Source organism: Sapajus apella, unplaced genomic scaffold, assembly GCF_009761245.1.
Source record: "Sapajus apella isolate SASKATOON/1434 unplaced genomic scaffold, GSC_monkey_1.0 scaffold36, whole genome shotgun sequence".
In the NCBI taxonomy this organism is placed as follows: Eukaryota; Metazoa; Chordata; class Mammalia; order Primates; family Cebidae; genus Sapajus; species Sapajus apella.
Window position 1 is genome coordinate 31,693,481 of NW_022436976.1, and position 23,613 is coordinate 31,717,093.

The 23,613-nt window shown below is 45.2% G+C and overlaps 1 protein-coding gene across 2 annotated transcripts in view; it reads right to left on the reverse strand.

The window, feature by feature from the left end:
- Positions 1-4,640: 4,640 nt before the first annotated feature.
- Positions 4,641-23,613, reverse strand: part of TCEANC2 (transcription elongation factor A N-terminal and central domain containing 2) — a 61,993-nt gene continuing 43,020 nt past the window's right edge. The window contains exon 5 of one of the 2 annotated variants that reach the window (XM_032296911.1): positions 4,641-7,694. In XM_032296911.1, the coding sequence (XP_032152802.1) occupies positions 7,599-7,694 (96 nt within the window). In that variant the 3' untranslated portion in view covers positions 4,641-7,598. Of the gene's footprint in view, positions 7,695-17,313; positions 18,819-23,613 lie in introns of those variants that run through there. The other variant, XM_032296909.1, reaches the window with a different exon arrangement.

Consider the following 23,613-nt stretch of genomic DNA (forward strand, 5'->3'; position numbering starts at 1 on the left):
GTTTCAAACCATGTTTCCATAGTAAATAATTTTGTTACATAACAAGAAAACTATTTGAGTAATAGTGAAGTCATATACTCACATATACCCACGTATAGGAAAAATAAGCTCCCTCAGTGGCACTCAGGGCCCATGTTAGACTTCACACTGGGCCCATTTTCACTGGTGGGAGCTTTGAATGTGTCTTCCTGTGGCTAGCCTCAGTTTCCTTGTGTGTGACAGTCGAGGCAGCTAAATGGGCCCCATGCCCTCGGAGGTCCCAGGTTTGACAGGGCCTGTGGCTATCCCTCGGAGCCACTTGGTAAATCTGGGCAGGTTTCTGCCCCAGTCTAGCCTAGAAGCAGATCTGTAATTGAGTCTGCAGGGTCACTGTGACAGGCACAGCCCGTAAATCTCAGCTGAGGGAGCAGCCCAGGGAGATAAATTGTGCTGCAGCTGAGTCTTCCCTTGCACTCTGGGAACAGCCTGTCTCTGGGGTTAACCTGAAGAGAATGGGGAGCTGCCAAAACCATTCCCCATGGATGAGACACGCAGTGGCGTGGGGGCATGAGGACCCAGTCCGTGTCTGGTGAGGAAGAAGTGGTTGCAGAATGGTGTTTGCTCTTTAGAGCTCATGAACACAGTCGCAGGATGCTTTCAACAAAACAGTGACTTGGTCAGAATGAATGCATTATCATGGGATATTTATCTGTCTCTCTTCTCCCCTAGGGACTGAAGCCAGAGACTGCATCTGGGTCAGCTAGCTATGCCCAGCACAGGGATGGGTAGATGGTAGGCATCACCAAATAGAAATCACAGAAAATAATAAGAGGTAGCCTATATTGAATGAGCACTTATTCTATGCCAGGCCCTGTGCCCGTCATTCTATATGTATTATTTATTCTTTGCAACAATCCCAGGAGGGACCTTCATGATACAACTGAGAAAACACCTCCACAGCACAGAGATGTTGACGAAATTGTCCAGAATCACTCAGCTAGTAAGTGGTTGAGCCAGGCTTTAAACTCAGGCAGTTTAGCTCCAAAGCTTGGGGTCTGATCCACCCTGAGAAATGATCAGTACGGTAATGATGACAACAACAAGGAAAGCTCATTGTGTCACGTACCTGTCAAAGGGAGCATAGGAGAGATCAATCAAGGATGGGCAGGAGACCACAGGCAGCCTGGCAGAGGGAATATCAGGTGCAAAGACAAGGGGTTGAGAAGTCATTGTGTGTTTGGGGAATGATGACACAGTTGGAAAGGCTGAGGTGTAGAAAGGGCGCGGAGAGATGAATCTGGGGAGGGAGGTGGGGGCCAGATCACTGCAAGTCTCAAGAGTCAAGCTCAGGGGCACGCGTTCTAGCCAGTGGGCCAGGGCAGCCACTGCAGGTGTTAAGCAGGGCAGTGATATGGCCAGGTGTGAGGACCACACCACCTCTCACCAACTCTGTGACCTTAGGCAAGTCACTTCTTCTTTTGGAGCCTCAGTTTCCTGATCTGTCAACTGGGAGTGATTATCACCTGCATGTCACTGTTGAGATTGCTTGGGTTCAGAGAGAAGAGGTGGCCTGACCAAGAACTCTGAACTGATAAGCTGTAATCCACAAAGGGGGTAAGTCAGAATCCACTCTGTACTTTGTAGGACTGGGAGTCAAGGAACCTGGGTTGTCTCTTTGTAGCCTTTGACCCTGGGCAGTCATGACCAGAGAGAAGGCAGTGTGGGGTACCAGGATAAGGAATCTTTGGAACCTCCTGCCTCATAGGGCTTGGACAAGGGCTAATAAAACAGGATGAAAAGGATTTTGTAAACTGTAAAAGATTTCATAAATGCAGGTTGGTGGGTGGAATGGAAGGAAGTGAACAGATAGCAGGTGTGAGTTAAGCCAGCTTATTTCACAGAGGCCACTAGGTTTATTCCAACTTTCCTTTATTGTTATTAAAATTATATTTGCATGGGGTTTTGCTAATTACCATTTGGCTTTCATTACCTTGCTGAGGATCTCCAAACCTTTTGATTAAATAGAATTAATCCCATTTCCCAAATGAAGACATTGAGGCTTGTAGAGGGACAGGACTGCCCCAGCCATGCAGAGGGCAGAGCTGAGGCCTAGCCTGGTGTTAGAGCTGCAGCGCTGTGCACTGCCTCCTCTGCTTCCCATGACCTTCTTTATACTGAGCAGCTTGTCTGAGTTGATGCCTGCAAATGACCAACCAAGGGTGTAAAGGAGCAAGGAGGCAGGAAATAGCAAGAACGGATGACTGGTAGGATTCAGGATTGTAGTATTTGCAGCTTTGACTATTTGTCAATAACCTAGATGGTCTGTGACAGCTTATAATTTGTCAGTTTGCTGAGATCCAAATTTGAATTCTTCAAGATCAGTGTAGGCAGACAAAGCCCATTCACAAGCGAGTCCAGCTGGCTGCCCAGCACACACTTCTCAGCTCAAATTTCTGGTTCTCTCTTCTTTGTGGGAGGCAGGGTGACTGACCCTCAACACATGGGCTTCAGTCAACCCGTCTGGGACGAACTCCTAGCTCTGCCCTCAAGTGGTGTGACCTTGGGAAAGTGAATTCCTGTCTCAAAACCTCAGTTTCCTAATATGTAATTCCAGAATAATAATACTTCAAAGGGCTGTTGAGGGTCATTCATGGACTCTGCTGGATAAAAGGAACTGGTCATCGCGTGGCCTGTGGGAAGGGGAAGAGGGCCCTCCTGCACGGGAGTGCAGGAGGCAGGGAGACCTACTTTTCTCTCTTCACCGTTTCGTAATCTCTCACTTTTTTTTTTTTTTAAAATAAAATCACATGTACGGAATTCCTTTATTCACATAAATTATTGAAATTTCAAACATTGCGATAACGTGTGAAAAGCACGGTGTATAGTCTTGGCACTTAATACTCCATAAATGTCGGCTTTTATTGTTATTATATGCACGATTACACTTTGCTGTTGTTGTTTGAGACAGGGTCTCTGTCACCCAGGCTGGAGTGTAGCGACGCCATGCTAGCTCACTGCAGCCGCAACCTCCTGGCTCAAGTGATCCTCCCACCTCAGCCACCCTAGTAGCTGGGACTACAGGTGCACGCCACCATGCCTGGCTAATTTTTAAATATTTTTTTGTAGAGTTGGGGTTTCGTCATGTTGCCCCAGCTCGAGAGTTCTGCCCATCTGCCCATCTCGGCCTCCTGAAGTGCTGGGAATACAAGTGTGAGCCACTGAGCCCGACCCACAGTGATTTTTAAGAACCCTGTTTCTTTGTGGAAAATGACTCCTTCCAAAAGTTAAATGCTCCTTAATGGAGCTGAAGAGAAAGTGAACAGATTAAGGCAAGTGATACTTCTTAGCCAGAAAATAGGAGTTTCCTTGACTTGATCTTTGACTTGGCTCCTCACTGATCCAGTCAAAGCTAAAACCAGGGCACTGGGGAGCATGGCAGCCTTGCCAGAGAGGGAGGCTGGCCCACCCTGGAGTGCCCATCCAATCACTCCCACAGACTGGGATTTGGAGCCTGTCTGTGGCCTGCTGGCTGAGTCATTTAACCTCGCTGAGCCATCAGCTTTTCGTTTGCCAAATGAGGATGGTGACACCGTCTGCCTTGCAGGGTTGTTGTAAGGGTTACATGGGAGAGCTGTGTGACAGCCACCATCATCCCTTCTTCGTCTTCATCATCATAGCGTTCAGGCCTCACCCAGGGACAGCGCGGCCAGTAAAAAGCATTCTGCCTGGGGTGAAGTGTGGACTTAGGAGTTGGACAGGCCACTCTGGAGGTCAGTGAGGAGAGGGGACTGAGAAGGTCCCACTCCAGTTGCCCTTCCTGAGTACTACCCTTAACCATGAATTGGACTGACCCAGCACAAGTTTGGCCCAGGATTGTGGCCAAGAAACAAAATCTGAATGTAACTAACAGAGCTTTACCTTATCCACTTGCCTGGGATGGTACTTATGCTAATCCTATTCCGAGCAAAAGCAACTCAGACTAATAAAAGCTGCGCCTCAGCTCTGGGCTCCACACCATCTGTCGGTCCACACGCTTGGGATTAGCTTTTCCCATGGAGCCCAGACTGTCCACTCGGCTCCATGGACTAACAGAGGCCAGCCTGGAGGCATGGGGGGTGCCATCCATTCATCAGCACATATGCATGGAGCCCCGCTCAGGGCCAAGCCCTGTGCCAGGCACTGGAGGTCCAGTGAAGGAGAGACGGACAAGGTCGCTGCTCCCGAAAGAGTGAATTCTGGTGGGAGAGGCAAAAAAATTAGCAAGGGAATGAAGAAGTACATATGGTAACTTCTGAATGTTTTAAGTCCTATGAAGAAAAAAAAGCACTGATGTGTCAGAGAATGACTTGGGGGTGTGGACCTGATTAGAGTGGGTGACCAGGGTAGGCCTCTCTGAGGAGTAAGAACTGAAGGACAAGGAGTCACCTCGGGGCAATCAGGGCATGCCGGGCAGAGGGGAAGAGCACATAGATGCCCCAAGGAAGGGCTACAGTCGGGGAGTTTGAGGAACAGAAGACCAGAGAGGCTGGAGCCAGGGGTAGGACAAAGGTGGAGATGGTGCCAGAAGCCAGGACATGTGGGACCTTGTAGGCCACCATAAGGACTTTTGTTTTATTCTTAGGGTGATCAGGGCCATTGGAAGGTTTTCTTTTTTCTTTTGATTTTTTTTTTTTTTTGAGACAAGGTTATGCTCTGTCGCCAAGGCTAGAGTGCAGTGGTGTGATTACAGCTCGCTGTAGCTTCAACTTCCCAGACTCAGGCAGCTCTCCCATGTCAGCCTCCCAAGTAGCTGGGACCACAGGTGCATGCCACCACATCTGGCTATTTTTTTTCTTTTGTAAAGAGATAAAGGGATCTCATTATGTTGCCCAGACTGGTCTCAAACTACTAGGCTCAAGTGATCCCCCTATCTTGGCTTCCTAAAGTGCTCGGATTATAGGCATGAGCCACCACATCCAGACCCATTGAAGGGTTTTGAGGACGGGAGTGATAGGATCTGTGGTACATTCTAGACATTCACTCTGGCTGCCGAGTGCAGAATTGATTAGAGAAGGGAGAAGGTACTCCCAGGAAGATCTTAGGAGGTCTTCTTGGCATAAGAGGCTCAGGTATAAGAGGATGGGGAGAAGATTAAGGGGTGGGGTCACATTTGGGAGGTAATAGTGAGACTAAGGCAAACTGTACAGAGTACCCAGCCTAGTCTCTAGCCTGTACAGGGCTCACTACGTGGTGGTTGGGGCTCTGATGATTTTGATTCCCCTCTGCCACACAGCCTCCCCTATCTGATCTGCTGAAGTCCTGGTCTGGAGGCCCCTGTGGCAATGCTGGATGCTTCTCCCTTGTGAGCAGGCCTCAAGTCATCTCCATGCCATGTGGGCTACTTACCTCGGCTGTAAGCCTGCCACGGACCATGTGTTTTCTGGCTCTGAAAGTAATTCAATCCTTAGTGCTTCTTTGGGAGCCTTGCTCTCTGCATCAGGCAGGAGGGGATGGGGCTCTTGGAGAAGTTCACATTCAGGTGGAGAGGGAAACAAATGCTTATGTGCTCCGTATTTGCTGGAAAACAAATCGTTACCTACATAGTAAGCCCCTGATACATGTAACCATAATTTAACTTAGGAGTTTTCTCACTTCAAAACCTTTAAAGTTCTGTAAGTAAAAATTCCCAGCCCAGGACTCGGGCCACTCATAGACTGGCCCCTCCCTCCTACACCAGGCTCACTTCAGGCTGTTCCTCCTCCTGCTGCACTTTGGCTCCATCCATATCACACCTACTCCTGTTCTTTGACATCCGTCCAGCTTCAACGTTTGCATATACCTTTCCTTGTACCTGGAATGCCATTCCTGCCTGGGAAACTCCTTTAAACCTGTAAAAACCCAGCTCACAAGTCAGCATTTCTGCTAACCCTTTCCTGATACCCTCTGGGCCAGGCCCCTTCTACAGGCACAGTTCAGCGGTCCCTCCGCCGAACTCCCAGTTTCCCACTTAGCCCCTAGTATGTCAAATGGCAATGGGTGACTTGGCTCCTCACTGGACTGTGAGCCCCTGTCTCGTTCATCTCTGTGGCCTGGGATCTGTCACAGGGCCTGGCATAGAGGAGGGAGGCATTCAGGAAGCATTTTCATTCATGGGCGTGTGTATTTCCTTCTACTAGGGCTGCCGTAACAAGGTACCACAGACTGGGTGGCTTAAACAACCGATTCGTTTTGTCACAGTTCTGGAGACCAGATATTCCAGATCGGGTGTCAGCAGGTTTGGCTTCTTCTGAGGCCTCTCACCTTGGCTTATAGATGGCCACATTCTTGCTGTGTCCTCACATGGTCTGTGCTGTCTGCATCCTAATCTTTTCTTATAAGGACACCAGTCATATTGGATTTAGGGCTCACCCATATAATCTCACGTTACCTTAATTACCTCTGTAAAGGCCCAATCTCCAAATACAGTCACATTCTGGGGTACTGGGGGTTAGGTCATCAACATATGAATTTGGGGACGATGCAAGGTGATAAGGACATCAGTGTGGCTATAGCATAGCTAGATGAGAGGCACAAGAATGGGGCCAAAGAGTCAGCAGATGCTTGGTAGCGTTGGGAATCCTAGGCCTCAGGTTAGTCTTCAGCTGCTGGAGAAAAAACTGAGAAATAAAAGGAAAACTTAATCCCACTTAGAGGGGTGAAAGAGCAAGGAAGGTGAACCCTTGGGTTGTAATGGGGGATATAAATATTGATTATGTTTACAGGATGTTCTCAAGGGCTATTAGCTCTGAGTTCGTTTTCCAACATAAATAAAAGAAGATAACCATTAAGAACTCAGGGTCTATTAATAGGCAACAAAATATGTGGACACTTACAATCATACAAACACCATCCCCTTCTTCACCTCTGAGACCATTTCATGAAACATTCTCTTACTTAGATGGGGAAATTGAGGTCTGGAGAGTCGAAATAGCGTGTCTACGGTTGCTAGTTGAATAGCAGAAAGCTAATGATTATCCTACTCAAAGGCAGACATGAAAAGCTGTGGAGGAAAAATCCCTGCCAATCATAAGAGCTTGTTTCTCACACAGCATGGTTTTTGTATGTTTTCTGCATTAAAAAAATACATTATATGAATTTATGTTCACTATAAAAAATCAGATTGATTACAACCCAATGCATAAAATGAGTCCATATTGATATATTAATAAATTATCAAAATAAATTAAATGGCAGAGAAGGGATGAATCTTTCTTAAATACCTCCAAATTACACAGGTAGATAATCCACTCTCCCGGAGGTGGAGTTTAATTCACCCCCAGCCCTCCAACCTTTGAGTGAGGTCTGGATTTGGTGACTTGCCTCCAAAAAATAGAATATGGAAAGGGAAAAATGACAACTTCATAGTGGGCAAATCTGGCAAACGCTAACATAACCAAGCACTCAAGGCCAGCATCACCAGTGAATAGTCCTGTGGAAGCCACGTGCTGCCTAATGTGATGCGATGAGAAGGGTGCTTCATCTCAGTGGTATTCTTCTCCAAACCCTGAATTCCAACTTGGTCATGAAGAAATCCTCAAACAAACCCAAACTGAGGGATGGTCTACAAAATACCTGGCCAGTACTGCTCAAGACTGTCAAGGTCATGGGAAACAAGGGAAGACTGAGAATCTGTCGCAGAGCAGAAGGGACAGGATAGATAGGATGACTGAATGCAGCCTGGGATCCTGGGCTGAATCCTGGAACAGAAAAAAGACATCGGTGGGAAGACTGGTGAGGTCTGAGTGAAGTCTGGAGTTCAGTAATAGAAGTATACCAACAGTGGGCCTTTAATTTTGACAGAGGTACCACACTAATGTAAGGGGTTAACAATGGTGGAAACTGGGTGAGAGACATACAGAAACCCTCTGTATTTTTGCCACATTTTGTATATCTAAAATCAATCCAAAATAAAAAGTTTATTTAAAAAAATCAGGCAAGGAGAATGAGTCCCTTCTGACCAACAGCCCCTCACCCCATCCAAAATGTCTCTCTAAATTGGGTGTATATCTGTACACATCTTTTTTCTTTTTCTCAGTATGTCTCTATGGAAATAGTTTTTTTTCCTTACATAAATAGTTCATAGTGTACATATGGTACTGCAACTTCCTTTTTTCACTTAGCAATATGTCTCAGCCATGTTCCCACATCAGTACTTATAGATTTGCGTGGTCCAACACAGTAGCCACAAGCCACATGAAGCTAGAAGCACTTGAAAATGTAATTAGCCCAAACTGAGATGTGCTGTAAAACTACACACCACATTTCAGAGGCTTAGTACAAAACATGTAAAATGTCTCAGTAATTTTTATATTGATTACATATATCAAAGTAATAGTTGGGGCATATTGAACTCAAGATACATTATTAAAATTAATTTTCATTTATTTCCTTTTATTTTTTTATGTGGCTACTGGAAAATTTAAAAATATGTATGTGGTTTGTGTTATATTTCTATTAGAAAGTGCTGTTATACAGACCTAAACTCATTCTTTTTATCCACAGTACGGTATTCCAAAATCTGGATGTACAACTTAACCATTCTTTTTTTTTTTTGAGACGGAGTTTCACTCTTGTTACCCAGGCTGGAGTGCAATGGCGCGATCTCGGCTCACCGCAACCTCCGCCTCCTGGGCTCAGGCAATTCTCCTGCCTCAACCTCCTCAGTAGCTGGGATTACAGGCACGCGCCACCATGCGCAGCCAATGTTTTTTTTGCATTTTTAGTAGAGACGGGGTTTCACCATGTTGACCAGGATGGTCTCGATCTCCTGACCTTGTGATCCACCTGCCTCGGCCTCCCAAAGTGCTGGGATTACAGGCTTGAGCCACCGCGCCCGGCCAACCATTCTTTTTTAAATGTGCTTTTAGACTGTTTCTAAAATTTTGCTATTACAAATCATGTTGCAGGGCCTCCTTTGTGCACATGTAATAGTATTTCTCTAGAGCACGTTTTGGCAAACTAAGGCCCATGAACCAAATGTGGCCCACCACCTGTTTTTATAAATAAAGTTTTATTGGAACACAGCCACATTCATTCATTTACATACTGTCCACAGCTGCTTTTGTACTACAATAGCACAGTAGAATAGTTGTGACAGAGACTGTCATGGCTCACAAAGCCTAAAATATTTACTAACTGTTCCTTTAAAAAAGTTTGCTGACCCCTGTTCTAGAGTTGTTAGTAACAACTAGAAGAGTTACGTTATAGGCCCACTTCCTTGGAAAGCAGACTTTGAGATGGAGAACAGCATGCAGGAAGTTTAGCAGGGATTGCTCTCGGGAAGGGGGCAGGAAAGGAAGCAGGAGTGGGAGAGAGGTAAATTGGGCTCTGATGCTGTATGAAGACCTCAGCCAGTCCCATAGGAGGCTGTGAAGTTGCGACGGCCCTTCAGAGTTGTCAAGTTGAGGCAGTGGGGCCAGGCCTTCATAACCTTGAACTGACCTGACTGGGAAAGGCGTATGTCAGTGAGGTAATTCTTCCGTTGAGGAAAATTCCCAGGGGGCTGACAGCTGAGCGGTGCTGGCTGAGAGCACTCCCCGTAGCTGTGTGAAGAGGCCCAGCAAATGTAGTGGTGGGGGGGATCTGGGCAGTACAGGATGGCATCCACTACAGCCCATACTTGTGCTGCCCAGCTCCACTTCTTTGTTTAAGTTCTGCTGGGCCTCCTTTCCTGGGGGAAACTTAGGAAAGTTAGTTGGACAAACTACAACCTTCATCGCTGACTGATCTTGAGGCCACAACTGATACTCATCATCTCCCTCTTCTACTGTGCATTCTAGATTCCCCTTACCCTAAGCCAGCACCTCTTCTGGTCTCCATGCCTTCCACGGAGACATGATTTAGACCCTCAGCCCTGAGGGGGCTGAGCCTGAAGTCAGCATATCCTGCTCAGGTCACAGCCTGGACACTTTTATAACTATTTCATAAATACTGGGCAAGAGGGGGCAGGCACTGTGGCTCAGGCCTCTAATCCCAGCACTTTGGGAAGCCAAGCCAGGTAGATGGCTTGAGGCCAGTTCAAAACTAGTCTGGCCAACATGGCGAAACTCTGTCTCTACTAAAAATACAAAAATCAGCTGAGCGCAGTGGTGCACACCTGTAATCCCAGCTACTCAGGAGGCTGAGGCAGAACAGCTTGAACCTAGGAGGTGGAGGTCGCAGTGAGCCGAGACGGTGCCACTGCAATCCAGCCTGGGTGACGGAGTGAGACTCCATCTCAAAAAAAAAAACAGAAAAGAAAAAGAAAAAATATTGGGCAAGGGAATACCAAGAAGTCTCCATGTGAATCAACTGAGTACCAAAGATATAACTCCCTGTCCGCCATTGCTTAACAGCAGCTGTACCTCCTCCTGATGATCAGGGTTAATTATCCTTCAAAGAATGGTGACTGTTCTTGCCTACTAGTCTCTTGACACAAGAAGCTCAAGTGTCCAGGTGCAGTCACAGCTAATAGTTCAGTAGTAATCTTGATGTTTATTTTAGTAGAAGTGTTCCTCCCTTGTGACTCAAAACCTCTAAACCTGCAGAGCCCAGAATTGTGAGGACAGGAAGCACAAATGTCCAAGTGGGTCACTAGAAGTGATGGTAAGAGTGAGATCACTCCTATTTTCATTTCTTGGTTCCTAGACTCAGGTACTCTACCCACTGGAGACAAACTATCACATAATGGTCTTTGATCTTGAACATGTGCTGCATCCTGGAGGATGGCAGCTTTTCTCTCAGGATTTCTGAGCTGGTGCCCCAGCTGTGCCTTCGACAGACAGTTCTAAGCTGGCAGTTTAAGAATAGTGCAGTAGATGAACGGACAAGTGGCCCATTGGTGCATCTCTTCTGCTGTGGAATCATATGAGATCCTGGATGACTATCCCATAATCTGCAGATCCCATAATCTATCCCAGTAGGTTAAACATTGTATATGCCCTTTGAGAGTTGTGCTGGATGAAGCTCTACAGGCAATGAAGATGAACTCATATCTGGAATATACGTCTACTCTAGTGAGAATGAATCACAGCTCTTTCCAGGGTGGATAGGATTTAATATAGTCAACTTCCCAAGTGGCTGCTGGTTGTTCTCAAGGGATGAAGCTATATCTAAGGTTCAGAGTTGGTCTCTGTTACCGGCAGGCCGAACACTCAGCAGCAGTAATAACTAGATGAATCTTGGTGAGTGGGAGGCATGCCATACCATCTGATAGGGTTTGGCTCTGCATCCCCACCCAAATCTCAACTCAAATTATAATCCGCAAGTGTTGAGGGAGGGACATGGTGGGAGGTGACTGGATCATGGGGGCAGTTTCCCCATGCTGTTGTCGTGATAGTGGGTGACTTCTCTTTTTTTTTTTTTAAAGCCCCCACTCCTTGAAGTGTGTGACTTCTCAAGAGATCTGATGGTTTAAACGTGTTTGGCAGGTCCCCTTCACACTTGCTCTTTCCTGCTGTCTTGTGAAGAAGGTGCCTCCTTCCCCTTTGCCTTCTGTCATGACTATAAGTTTCCTGAGGCCTCTCCAGCCATGCAGAACCATGACTCAATTAAACTTCTTTCCTTTATAAATTACCCAGTCTCAGGTAGTATCTTTACAGCAGCATGAAAACAGACTAATACACCACCATGGTTACTGTTTATACACCCACTGTGCTAGCTTTGGGGTGGCCTCAGATGGAGACTGGTTGATATCAACTCTGTGTACATGGTTGTTTAGTGCTTCTCCCATGGCATGTGCTCTCTGGTGCGTGTTTACATAGAATATAATCATATTCACACTTGGTGCCCACTTCCATAGGTCCAGTCACATGCCTCCACCACAGGTTTCCTTGTTTCCAATTTTCCAATCTTATTCCTTTCAGATCTCTTACCAACCAGCCAAGTCATTCACCCCTGCCCATGAGATCCATGTACAGTCTAAGCTCAGGCTCCTTCTCTTTCCACATAAAGTGGATGGCCAGGTGCATGATCCACAGCTATGCCCACTAGAAGGGTTCTCCCCTCTGCTGTCTTTCATGGATGCCCCTGTGTGGGGTTGCAGTGCAGCCACAGTCTCTTTTTGCCTTGCTCATACATACTGAGCTGATCTATCTAAGGACAAAGCTTGGCTTTTTTTTCTCTTCTGTCAGCTAGATATAAAGAGCTGCCCAGGCAGACAAAGGTGTGAAATGCGGGACAGACAGGTACTGGTGCAAAGGTAGTGGATGACATAGATGTCTGGGCCACCTGCTCATGTAACTATCTTCTGCCCTCTAGCCCTGCTATGCCCAACCCCAGCTGTACTATTTCTATCTTAGGAATTGCTGCTGGCCTTGCCTGACCTTTTGACTTGGTGGATCTGGCAGACACCAGCTCATGGATGAGCAGCTTTGGCGACATGGTTAACTTGATGATCTATGGTCTGATGATCTGTCCCTACCAGAACCCTGTAGCATCAAGAGTTGTTTCTCAAAAAGTATACAATTCTTGGCTACAGATGGCATGGTCCTGCTCCAGAATCCTGGGTGCCTACCTTGTGATTCTCCTACAGGGTCTTGTCATAAACTTCACAGGCATTTGTTCCCACCACAGATACCTCAGGTACGCTGTGCTCTGCCAGGTCATCTGGCCCACACAGCATGGCCACTTGTGCTGTAGCCTGGAGCTTCTACTGAACCCTTTCTTGCTCTGAGCCCCAACTGAAACTGACAGCTTTGTGTCATCCAGTATGTGGATAGAGCAGTATTCCTAGGTGTGGGATATGCTGTCTCCAAAATGTAAAGAGGGCCCCCAGGCATTGTGCTTCCTTCTTAGTGGTTGGAGTGAGATGCAATAATTATCTTTTAATTTCAAGAGAATGTCCCTGCCATATCTCACACCATTGGCTCCTAAAAATTTCACTGTATCCGGCCCATTTGCGTTTTCAAAAATGCTCTGGGCAAGGCATAGTGACTCATGCCTGTAATCTGAACACTTTGGGAGGCCAAGGCAGGAGGCTCACTTGAGGCCAGCAGTTCAAGACAAGCCTGGTCAACATGGTGACAAAATGGCTAATAAATTAGCCAGGTGTGATGGCATACAACTATGGTCCCAGCCACTAGGGAGGCTTTGAGGTAGGAGGTTTGCTTGAACCTGGGAGGTCAAAGATGCAGTGAGTTGTAATTATGCTACTATATTGCAGCCTGAGAAACAGAGTGAGACCCTGACCCCCTCCCAAAATAAAAATAAATAAATAGGCCAGGTGTGATGGCTCACGCCTATAATCCCAGCACTTTGGGAGGCCAAGGCGGGTGGATCATGAGGTCAGGAGATCAATACCATCCTAGCCAACATGGTGAAACACTGTCTCTAAGAAAAATATAAAAATTAACTGGGTGTGGTGGCGCATGCCCAGCTACTTGGGAGGTTGAGGTGTGAGAATTGCTTGAACCCAGGAGGTGGAGGTTGCAGTGAGCCGAGATCGTGCCACTACACCCCAGCCTGGCGATAGAGCAAGACTCTGTCTCAAAACAAAAATAAATAAATAGTAAAAATGGTCTGTTTATTGTCTTCTCCTTCATCAGACTGTAAGCTTCTTGAGGCCAAAGACTATGTCTTCTCTATCCCTGTGACCCTAATACCTGACACATAAGAACTCAACAAATAACGTCTGAAAGAATGATTTTATCAAGATTAAAAAACAGCATTTGATTGGCCGTCTACATCTTCTTGGATCTTGAAACCAACCTCTGCAGGTTATGAGTAAGTCCATCCCTGACAGTAATTATATAATTTTCATTGATTTAAAGAAAATACAATGTCATCTAATCAAACCATCTCTCCTTTATACCAAGGGAGTGTCACCCAACTAATTGAAACTCCCAAAGCTTTGTTTTCTGGATGGACTCCCTTTGGCTCCAATAATGGGCAGTAACAAACTGAGCCCTTGCCCCATCTGGCTGTGATAAACACATCCAAAACACATTACCAATCTCAGAGTAAGGCTCTGAGGCTGGAGGCTACAGCAAAAGAAAACAAAGGTTGACAGGCACAAGTTTAAGAACCTGATATTCTATAAATGAAAAAAGGCCAGCTGCCTGTTCCTTCACCACAGAACACAGTAAATGCATTATCTGGGCCTCCTGCCATTTTTCAAACCTGGAATTCTCTAATGATATCTGTTTGGGCAACTTCAAACTTCATTTGTCAAAAAAAAAAAAAAACCAAAAAACCCTCTAATTTACTGAATCTCAAGTGTTTCTTTCCTTTGCCTTAAATTGTTGGGTTTCTTTTGAATGTTTAAAATTTTCTTAAAATATCTGTTGGGTTTTTTTTTTTTTAAATCTTTCTAAAACACACATCATATTAGGTCCCTCACTGCCTCAAAAACTTCTGATGGTCTCCCATTATCTGAAGGTCAAAGTCCAAGCCCTTGATAAGGCCTCCAAGGCCTTGGTTACTTTTTTTGCCCTATTTCTCACTACCATTCCTAAGAACCTTATGCTTCTACCACCTCATATTATTTGCCTTTACTGAAGCTAGCCATACATCTTACGATTCTGTGCTTTCACATAGCCTGAGCCCTCTGCTAAGAACTCCTGCCTATCCTTCTGGCTTTGCTTCAAACATGAACTCCTCTGTGGAGATTCTTCCTCTGAATGGTGTTATTCATTCCTTTCCCCATTTTCTCAATATTTTTATGTCTACAGTTACTACCCAATATGCTATTCTACATTTATTTACTTATGGGTCTATCTGTCTCACCAGATTAAGAGGAAATTATCTCTCCAGCGCCAGTCTAGCCCTTGGCACACAGAAGATGGGTAATATTTGTTGAGTGAATGAAGGAAAATACAGAGGCTGAGTCCCTACACAAAGGACCAAGACCTTCAATTTTTATTTATTTATTTATTTTTGATACTGAGTCTCACTCTGTCTTCCAGGCTGGAGTGCAGTGGTGCCATCTCAGCTCGCTGCAACCTCTGCCTCTTGAGTTCACAATTTTCCTGCCTCAGCCTCTCAAGTAGCTGGGATTATAGGTGCCTGCAACCATGCCCGGCTAATTTTTGCATTTTTAGTACAGACAAGGTTTTACCATGTTGGCCAGGCTGGTCTCGAATTGCTGACTTCAGGTGATGTGCCTGCCTCAGCCTCCCAAAGTGCTGGGATTACAGGTGTGAGCCACCACACCTGGCCAGGACCTCCAATTTAACCACTACAAGAAAAGCATCAACAAGCTGTTAGAGCAGACACAAATGGTACTTACATTCCCACATTTCCCCTAGCAACTGAACGTGCTTATAAGACATATTCACACCTTGACTTACAGGTAACTCAGAGGTCTCAGGAACTACTCTCACCCATTTCAGGAGGAACCTTTGCATTTTTTTTTTTTTTTTTTTTTTTTTTGAGACAGAATCTCACTCTGTTGCCCAGGCTGGAGTGCAGTGGTGCAATCTTGGCTTACTGTAGCCTCTGCCTCCCAGGTTCAAACGATTTTTGTGCCTCAGCCTCCCGAGTACTAGGATTACAGGTACTCACCACCGCACCCAGCTAATTTTTGTATTTTTAGTAGAGACGGGATTTCAACATGTTGGCCAGGCTGGTCTTGAACTCTGACCTCAGGTGATCTGCCTGCCTCGGCCTCTCGGAGTGCTGAGACTATAGGCATGAGCCAGTGTGCCCAGTGTGCCTGGCCTCAACCTTTTCATCTTTAACAGACTGTAGCCCCGAGGTGCTTCTCAGTGGGTGGGCAAGATTGGAGGGATGTCTGCAAGCTTCCTTCCCTTCAGCAAATGCTCAGAATAGCTCCATTAGCGTTCATGGAAATTCTGCACATGCATCAAGGAGAAAACAGCCACAAATAACACAGCCTGCTTTCCAAATCTCCAAAGCACATCTCTGCAATCATTCTACTTTCCAACTATCGCCACTGAAGGCTTTCAGCCAGAGAGCAATTTGTTTTCAACTTACTCTGGGTTCCTAAGTTAGCAGAACTCTTTGGTTCTTTAAACGTGAGGCTTGCTACTTCCAGTCTCCCTATCCCAGCTTCTCTTCCACATAGCCTGTTAACACAAAACTGACCAGTTCCTGCTTCAAATCAGTCTAACCCCTTCATCTGATGCTCAAGACCCTTCAAACCTGCTGTGGATCCTTGTCTTCCTCTCCTGCCTCATCTCCAGCTACTCTCCTGCCAGGGTTCTCTACTCCAGCCGTACCAGTCACCTTCCAGATAACTCCACTTCTGGGTTTTTCCATACACTGCTTGCTCTGCCAGGCATGCATCCCAACCACTCAATTAATTACTCCTGCCCTTTAATTCTTAAATTTTTGTCATATTATCTAGCATTTCCCTATCCAAACTCCTCCCCTTTAAGGCTGAACACAGGTATCAGCTCCTCCGGGAAGCATCCCCTGATTGAATTAGATGCTTATCCTGTACATCCACAACCAGTCCCTCAACTATCCAATAAATAGTTATGGAGACCTAGCTTGTCCCAGGCTCTATTCCAGATGCTGGAGATATAGGAGAGAACAGAACAAAGACTCTGCTTTCATGAAGCTTACATTCTGGGAGTGGGGAGATAGACAATAAAGAAATAAAGAGCTATGTTAAAGGGTAATAAGTATTCTGAAGAAAAATAAAGCCAGGTACAGTATTAAAGCATAGTTGGGAAGGAGTTAGCTATTGTATTTAGGGTAGTCAGCAAAGGCCTTCTGGTTAAGGGAAAGAGAGACCTAAATCAAGTGAGGACAAGAACATGCAGATGCCTGGGGAAAGAGCATTGCAACTGGAACAGCAAATGCAAAGAAGTAATGCATTAGACGTAATGGCAAAAACCACAATTACTTTTGCACCAACCTACTAAAACCACCAGGACTTGATTGGCTGAGGGTGGGAGATGTGGGGTCTAGGCTGCCCTTGAGTTCCTAGCTGGAGTGTCTGGGTTGCTGGTACTGCCAAGGGAGAGAAGACATATTGTATCTGAGGTGTCTATGGGACATCTAGGAGATATCATCTGAAAGTCAGGGGACAGGTCTGAGCTGAAGATACAAACTGGAATGTCATCAGCATGTAAACGATGCTTGAAAACACAAGAGTAGATGAAATCATCCAAGGGAACCGTATATGGTCAAATAGACCTGGATTGCGAATCTTAGGTCTGTCATTCACTATCTGTGTGACCTTGAGTAAGTTTCTATACCTGTCTGAACCTCACTTCTCATCTTTAACTGGGTATTTTCTTTTTGTAAAATGGTTACCACAGTGCTGGGCCCAGGGTAAATGCTTGATTATTATTTGAGATCCAGTAGTTACTAGCAGGGGGAAATTGAAAGTGATGCTTCTGCTCAGTGAGCCTCAGGCTCCCATTTGTAACTACGGCTCAGTAGCCACCTACCCCACAGAATGAATGCTCAGGAAATGGTTGCTAAATAAACAAACAAATCTAAACAATGAAAACAACAATACTTACCTAATACAATGGGTGAGAGAAGTAAGCAAGATTTTTATAAAACTATAAAAAGACCCATGTAAATGTGAATAAACTGTCTTAGGAAAAGCACCTGGCATTTAGAAGATAGGCAATAATGTTAGTCCTGTCCCTTCTCGCCTTGTTTTTCAACTATCTTCTTCTTCTTTTTTATTTTAAATCTCTCCCTTTCTACCAGCTCCTTCCTTTCAGATTACAAACGTGCTCTGGTCTCCCCTAATCTAATCCCCCGCTTCCTTGAGTCTTGCTACCTCCCTCAAATCCTTGTTCCATCATTCTTAATTTCACCAACTATACCCTTTCTCAACCCAAAACACTTTTCAATAAACAAACTCCACCTTTTGTTTTAGAAAAAAAAGTCCCAGGTTATTATTACTGTTAAAAAACAAGTCTCATTTACATAATTGTTAAAACAGGCCTGTGTAGAGATATTTCATTTTAACATATACATGTATATACTTTTTTCTACTGTAGTAATTCATTTCAAGAGAAATTTATTATGTATCTTCTCTACAGAGCCCTAAACTGAGAGCACCAGCATATTCAAATAAACCCGGAGGTGTGGGAGGCTTCGGGCCAGTTCCTCATTAGTAGCCTCAGCATGGGGGCTCTGGAGACCAAGGCAGAAGGTCTTCCAGGGAGGGCTGAAACGTTCAGATAAGTGAGCTCTGGGAAGAAGGGGTAGTCGGCTGGCTCTGGCAGGCTCTGGCAGGCTCACCCCTGGGGTAGAGCAAAGAGAACAGAGAGGGGAGTTCTGAGAGGCACCAGAGCTGTCTAAACTCAGGGGGATGGAACCGAGTGAGCGGCAGCGGTAATTGAGTTTCAGTTACCTGCAGGGTGGTGAAATAAAGTAGTAACTTCATCTGCCTGACATGGGGAAGTTTAGAGGTGTCCTTGGCATCCTCACAGTGAAATCCGTCACCCTTTCACCATTTTGGGTGATAGCAACCGTATGGCGCTTCCTAGTGACAGCCAGTGTGCGTTCTGTTAGGTAGCACCAGCGCACTCCAGCTAATGAAGCACATTCCTGCAGGCCTGTCTCCTAGGGCTCTCTGCATCCTCTGTCTGCAAAGGAAGGGCACCATGGGAAAATCTCGCACAGCCAGCATCAGCCATCACCCAAACTCAAAAGCGTCTTTGAATGGCAGAGAGAGGCCCATTTTCCTCTCTGCCTGGTCCAGAGCTGGAACCGTCCTCAGGTCACTTTTTGTGGGTCTGTACAAACGTGCCGACTGGCAGTGAGCCGTTCTTCACCTGAGCCCGGATTTCAGCTTGGTGCTTTAATGTGAAGACCAGGGCTCTCACCGTCCGCCGGTATGGCCCATTAATGAGGCGGGAGCAGAGATGAAACGTTTCCCGCTCAATATTTTCAACCAGTAGGTGATCCATCTAAAAAACAGCAAAATTATTAAATTAGAGCCTTACATTGGATAAGGATTAAAAGCAAGAGAGGCTGGAGCACTCTGCTCAGAGGCCTCCATTAATCAACTGAAATTCAAGGACATCTACTTCCTGTCACAAGAGAAACAGGAAGAGCAAATTAATTCCACCCTGGCAATTAAGGAACAAGGCCATGTGCTTTGTGACAGGGACCTCATTCACAACCCCTGCCGGGTGGTAATATTTGCCATTATAACAGGAAACTGGCCTGAACTAAGCAACGGGTACTGGGCCCTGTACTTTACCAACCAGGAAACGAAGCCCAAGAATAATAAATCAGTATAACGGTTCATATTTTTTTTTGTTTTGTTTTTAGATTGCCTATTAACTCTTTACGGCATTTTAGAAACATGGGGCTTGGATCCTAATATGTGTAAAGAACAGTTCAAAAATCACTTTTACATTTAGTGCTCATAACTCCTATTATCACAGTTTACACATAAGGAAACATGTTCAAAGGCAATGGTTCAAGGTCTTACAATTACTAAAATACAGAACTGGGACTCTGACCTGGACCCCTTGACTCCAAAGTTCATGTTTCTTCCCTTTCACCAGACTAATGGCCCTTTCAACATTCTGAGAGAATGGCTGAGACCGGGGACTCCTGCAGTTTCAATTAAGCAGAGCTGAGGGGATGGAACCTGTGGCAATTCTGGGGTGGTCTGGCTCAGTCCCAAGCCATCTTGAGGTCCCAGACCTAATCAAAGCAGGACAGATCTGGGATTTTGTCTTCATGGTCTGAATCCAGGGTAGGTTGGGATGCTGGTCTGAGACCCCCTCAGCCCTACCCTCCTTTCCAGGTCCATCTTCAGCTATTCATCTCCCGAATCCTGACCACAGTCAGCCCTGAGCACTCCACTCTTGGCCACTTTCACACACCTCTATCCCTCTGCACAGCACACGTTCCCTTAGCAAGCACACCTTTCCCTACAAAAAACACTCCTCTTTGCATGTCAAAGCCTTGGCAAAACCAAACAACCTAACAACAACAACAGCAACAGAAAACACTAGCGCAAAGGACTGAAAGTTCTTCAGGCTGTCACAATGCCCTGGGCTTCCCTTAGTCGTTATCACGATATATTAGAAATGAAGTGTACACTTTTATTTTAGAGACACTGTGTCACTCTGTCACCCAGACTGGAGTACAGTGGTGTGGTCGAAGCTTACTACAGGCTCAAACTCATGGGCTCAAGCGATCTTCTGGCCTGAGCCTCCCAAGAGCTGGGATTATTACAGCCATGTGCCACCATGCCCAGCTAATCAAAAAAAAAAAATTAGAGATGGGGTCTTTCTATGTTGCCCAGACTGCTCTTGAACTCCTGGCCTCAAGCAATCCTCCTACCTTGGCCTCTCAAAGTGCTAAGATTACAGGCATGAGCCACTGTACCAGCCAATGATCTATATTTTAAGTTTGTCTCTCCTAGCAGAAAATTCCTTGAAAATAGGAGAAAAAATTTTTTTCTCTCACTTCCTTTTTTTCCTTTAACCTTTCTCTCCCTACCTTAGCCACTCATTCAAATATTTATTCAGCACTATGTGCCAGGCTCTGTGCTTAGGCAATAAGCAGTGACTAAGGCAGGCAAAGCCCTTGGGCCCATGGGCAGCCTAGTCCAGTAGGGCAGACGGGCTGTGAACAGGGATTGTAAGGATCCTGTGCGCCAGGAGAAAGGAGAGGAAGCAGCGCTGGGGAGAGCAAAGCCATGGAAAAGCAACCCAACCCAGGAGGGCAGTGCCTGGCTTCAAGAGGAAATGAAGGTGAACCTGAGACCTGGGGCATGAGTAGAATCTGGCTAGGTGAAATAGGTGTTTGCTTTATGATAAATTCACTGAGCTGTACATATATGTTTGTTCTTCTCTGCAAAAAGCAAAGTTCAAAAAAAAAGAAAAAACACACCCCAAATAAAAAGAGTCACCTGACATTTTAAAATGTCCTAACATGAGAGAAAGATAGACCAAAAGTAAGTAGAAAAAAGAAACTTGGAAGACATAAGGACCAAGCAAGTAGCAGAACAGGACTGAAAGAGACAGAGAGAGAGAGAGAGAGAATATCCAGGCCCAGACATCTGCCTTAGTCTGGCAGACAAAAGGTGCGCACAAAAGTTTGTGGTCGTAATGACGGACAGATTATTTCCTAGGCTTGTGCTGGAGTGAGTGGACTTGGCACTATGGCTCTCTAGAACCCAGGCTCCAAGTTTTTCAAGGCCTCCTGGGTGGGCACCAAACTAGCCCCCTGAGGCAGGCCTGGCACCAGACTACTTTAGGAAGCTGGAAAGGTGGCTAACTGGCTACCCAGCATTTATGCTGCAGCATTTGCCAGAAAGAAAGTTCCTTATCCCGTTGTGAGGCTGGTTAGTCTCTACCGATGTTTAGAGAACTCAGCAAGAAAGTCTTTTTTTTTTTTTTTTGAGGGGAGTGGTCATCAAAGAAAAAGGATATATATGTGTTTGTAAAACAAGTCATGGGGACTCCAGCAAACTGTAGTACCTGTATTTAAAAAAAAAAAACAAAAAACTCTGAGGTTATCTTGGAATTCACATACTCCATTCAGCAAACAGTTAACTGAATTGCTACTCTGGGTCTAGCCTGCTCTTAGAGAGACAGAACAGAAAGGATGTGAACCCTGCCCTTCACAAACTCACGTCCTAGAAGTGGGTGGGAAGCTGGGGGGAGACAGCATGACAGGTGCTATGCCAGCAGTGTGGTGGGGATAGAAGGCAACAATTGTCATGCATGCCTCTTATTAAATGAAGACCAATCAGAATGAAGAAATGGAAAAAAATATGTGACATTAAAATAGAAATCATAATAGAAAATGATTCATCATGTACCATGTGTATAACAAGTTTGTTACACAAAGTGAAGAATGCCTATCTTGTAAGTGCCTTTGGGTACCCACCCAAGTTGATGAGTCCTTTCCAGTGGGTCCTAATCTGGTGCTTTAGATAAACCCTTCTGAGTGGAAGGACCAGAGTTATCACTGAGTCCTTGAGAAAAAGGGCTTTTGCTATGAGATAATATGAATGGGAATGAGGATAGGAACCCTGGGAGAAACCTAGAAATTTATTTAGAAATCGGTCCTTTCTCTCTATCTCTCATGAGCTGCCTGGTCTCTTTCTCACACGTTTTTGCTCTTCTCCATGGGCCTTACTCACTCCCAATTCTAACTGCCTTATTCTCTCCCCCTATGCTACACATCTTTTCTCTACTCATAACTCTGCTTCCTCACAACTCCTCCAACATCGCTTCTGTTTAACACTTGCACTGTTGTTTTCTTGGTATCTCCTACTTCACATTTCCCAGAGACAGAGAATCAAATCTGCCTTCCTTATTTGTTTGTGCCTGTGAGTTAAGTGTGTGATACAGCTGTCTAATTCTGGATGAAATGGCTGTAGCTGGAGGAAGATATAAAACATGACCACCTTGAGCTCCTTCATCAGCGGGAAATGGTGCCATAACCAATTAGTGATGTCTGCCACATGCGTGAGCTTTCTCAGGACAAGGGAACAGGGTCTTGTTCATGCGTTTACCTTAAGTGCAGAACTTCCCACACTGTCCTGTAATGATGTATTTGTCTATCTTCCTCAGCAGACTATAAGCACTGCTAGAGTTGAACCATGTTGAATCCATTTCTAACCTGCCCATGCCTAGCACAGGTTAGTGGCACATAGTAAGTGTTCAACCAATATTTGTTAAATGAATGTCCTTCCTTCCCATGTGTAACTCCCTTCTTTCTTGCTCTTCTGATAACATCATATACATAGCAGATAAAACATGTTTCTGTTTGATGTGTATTTTCTAGGTAGCAAATTCCTATGCCTCTTACAAAGGCGAGTTCCACTGCCACCTCTTCTATGAAGCATGCCCAATTCCCCTATCAGATTTAACTGCTCTGTACTTTTGTGTGTTGATACTTGCTAGTACCAGTATTTCACACTGCCTCATATTTTAATTAATCATTTATAGGCTCTCAGCCAGGAGATAGTAAAGCTTTTTTAGGACAGGGAATGCGACTCATTCATGTTTGTCTTCTCCCCCAGCACCAAGTAGATCCTTACTAAACATCTGTTGAATAGCCACTGGAAGCAAACGTCGTATGGATTTTCCAATAGCATGATTGAATTTGTACATATCTACCTACACACCACTTGAATACATTCACGAGAGAGCTGGTCAAAGCCAGGGGTGCAGTCTGAGGCCATTAAACAAAGAAAAACTAACAGTCCCATATGGGGACGTACCCCTGACCTGGATCTCATTAGCACCATCTGACAACCAACTGAGCCAACCAGCCAGTGTTTCATAACTCTTAATGATACAGGCTCACTTTGAGAATCAGGTTCATTTTTTTAATGACATAATAGGAAAATGATCACAGGTCATGAGGTAGGAAAGGAGAGTGGATAATGAGGAAGGCGAAGTAAGAGAATGACACCACAGGGGATGTTCATATGAGGAAAGATCTAAAAGACGGGGAAGAACAAAGAAGATCTGGAAGGGAGAAAGTAAAGGGGAATGGAGCCTGGGTTTCAACGATAGAGTTTTTATTCATCTATTCCACTATTCCAAGAACAAGGAAATAATCCATGAATCTAGAAAGCAAGATCTGTAAGGTAATAAAGAGATGCACCTTTAGGCTGTACATATTATTCTTCATCTGTGGCTTTCACTATTAAAGGATATGAGTGAAACAACATGAAAACATTTTTTTTTCCTAAAAAATGTAATGAGAAGATTTGGTATTTGC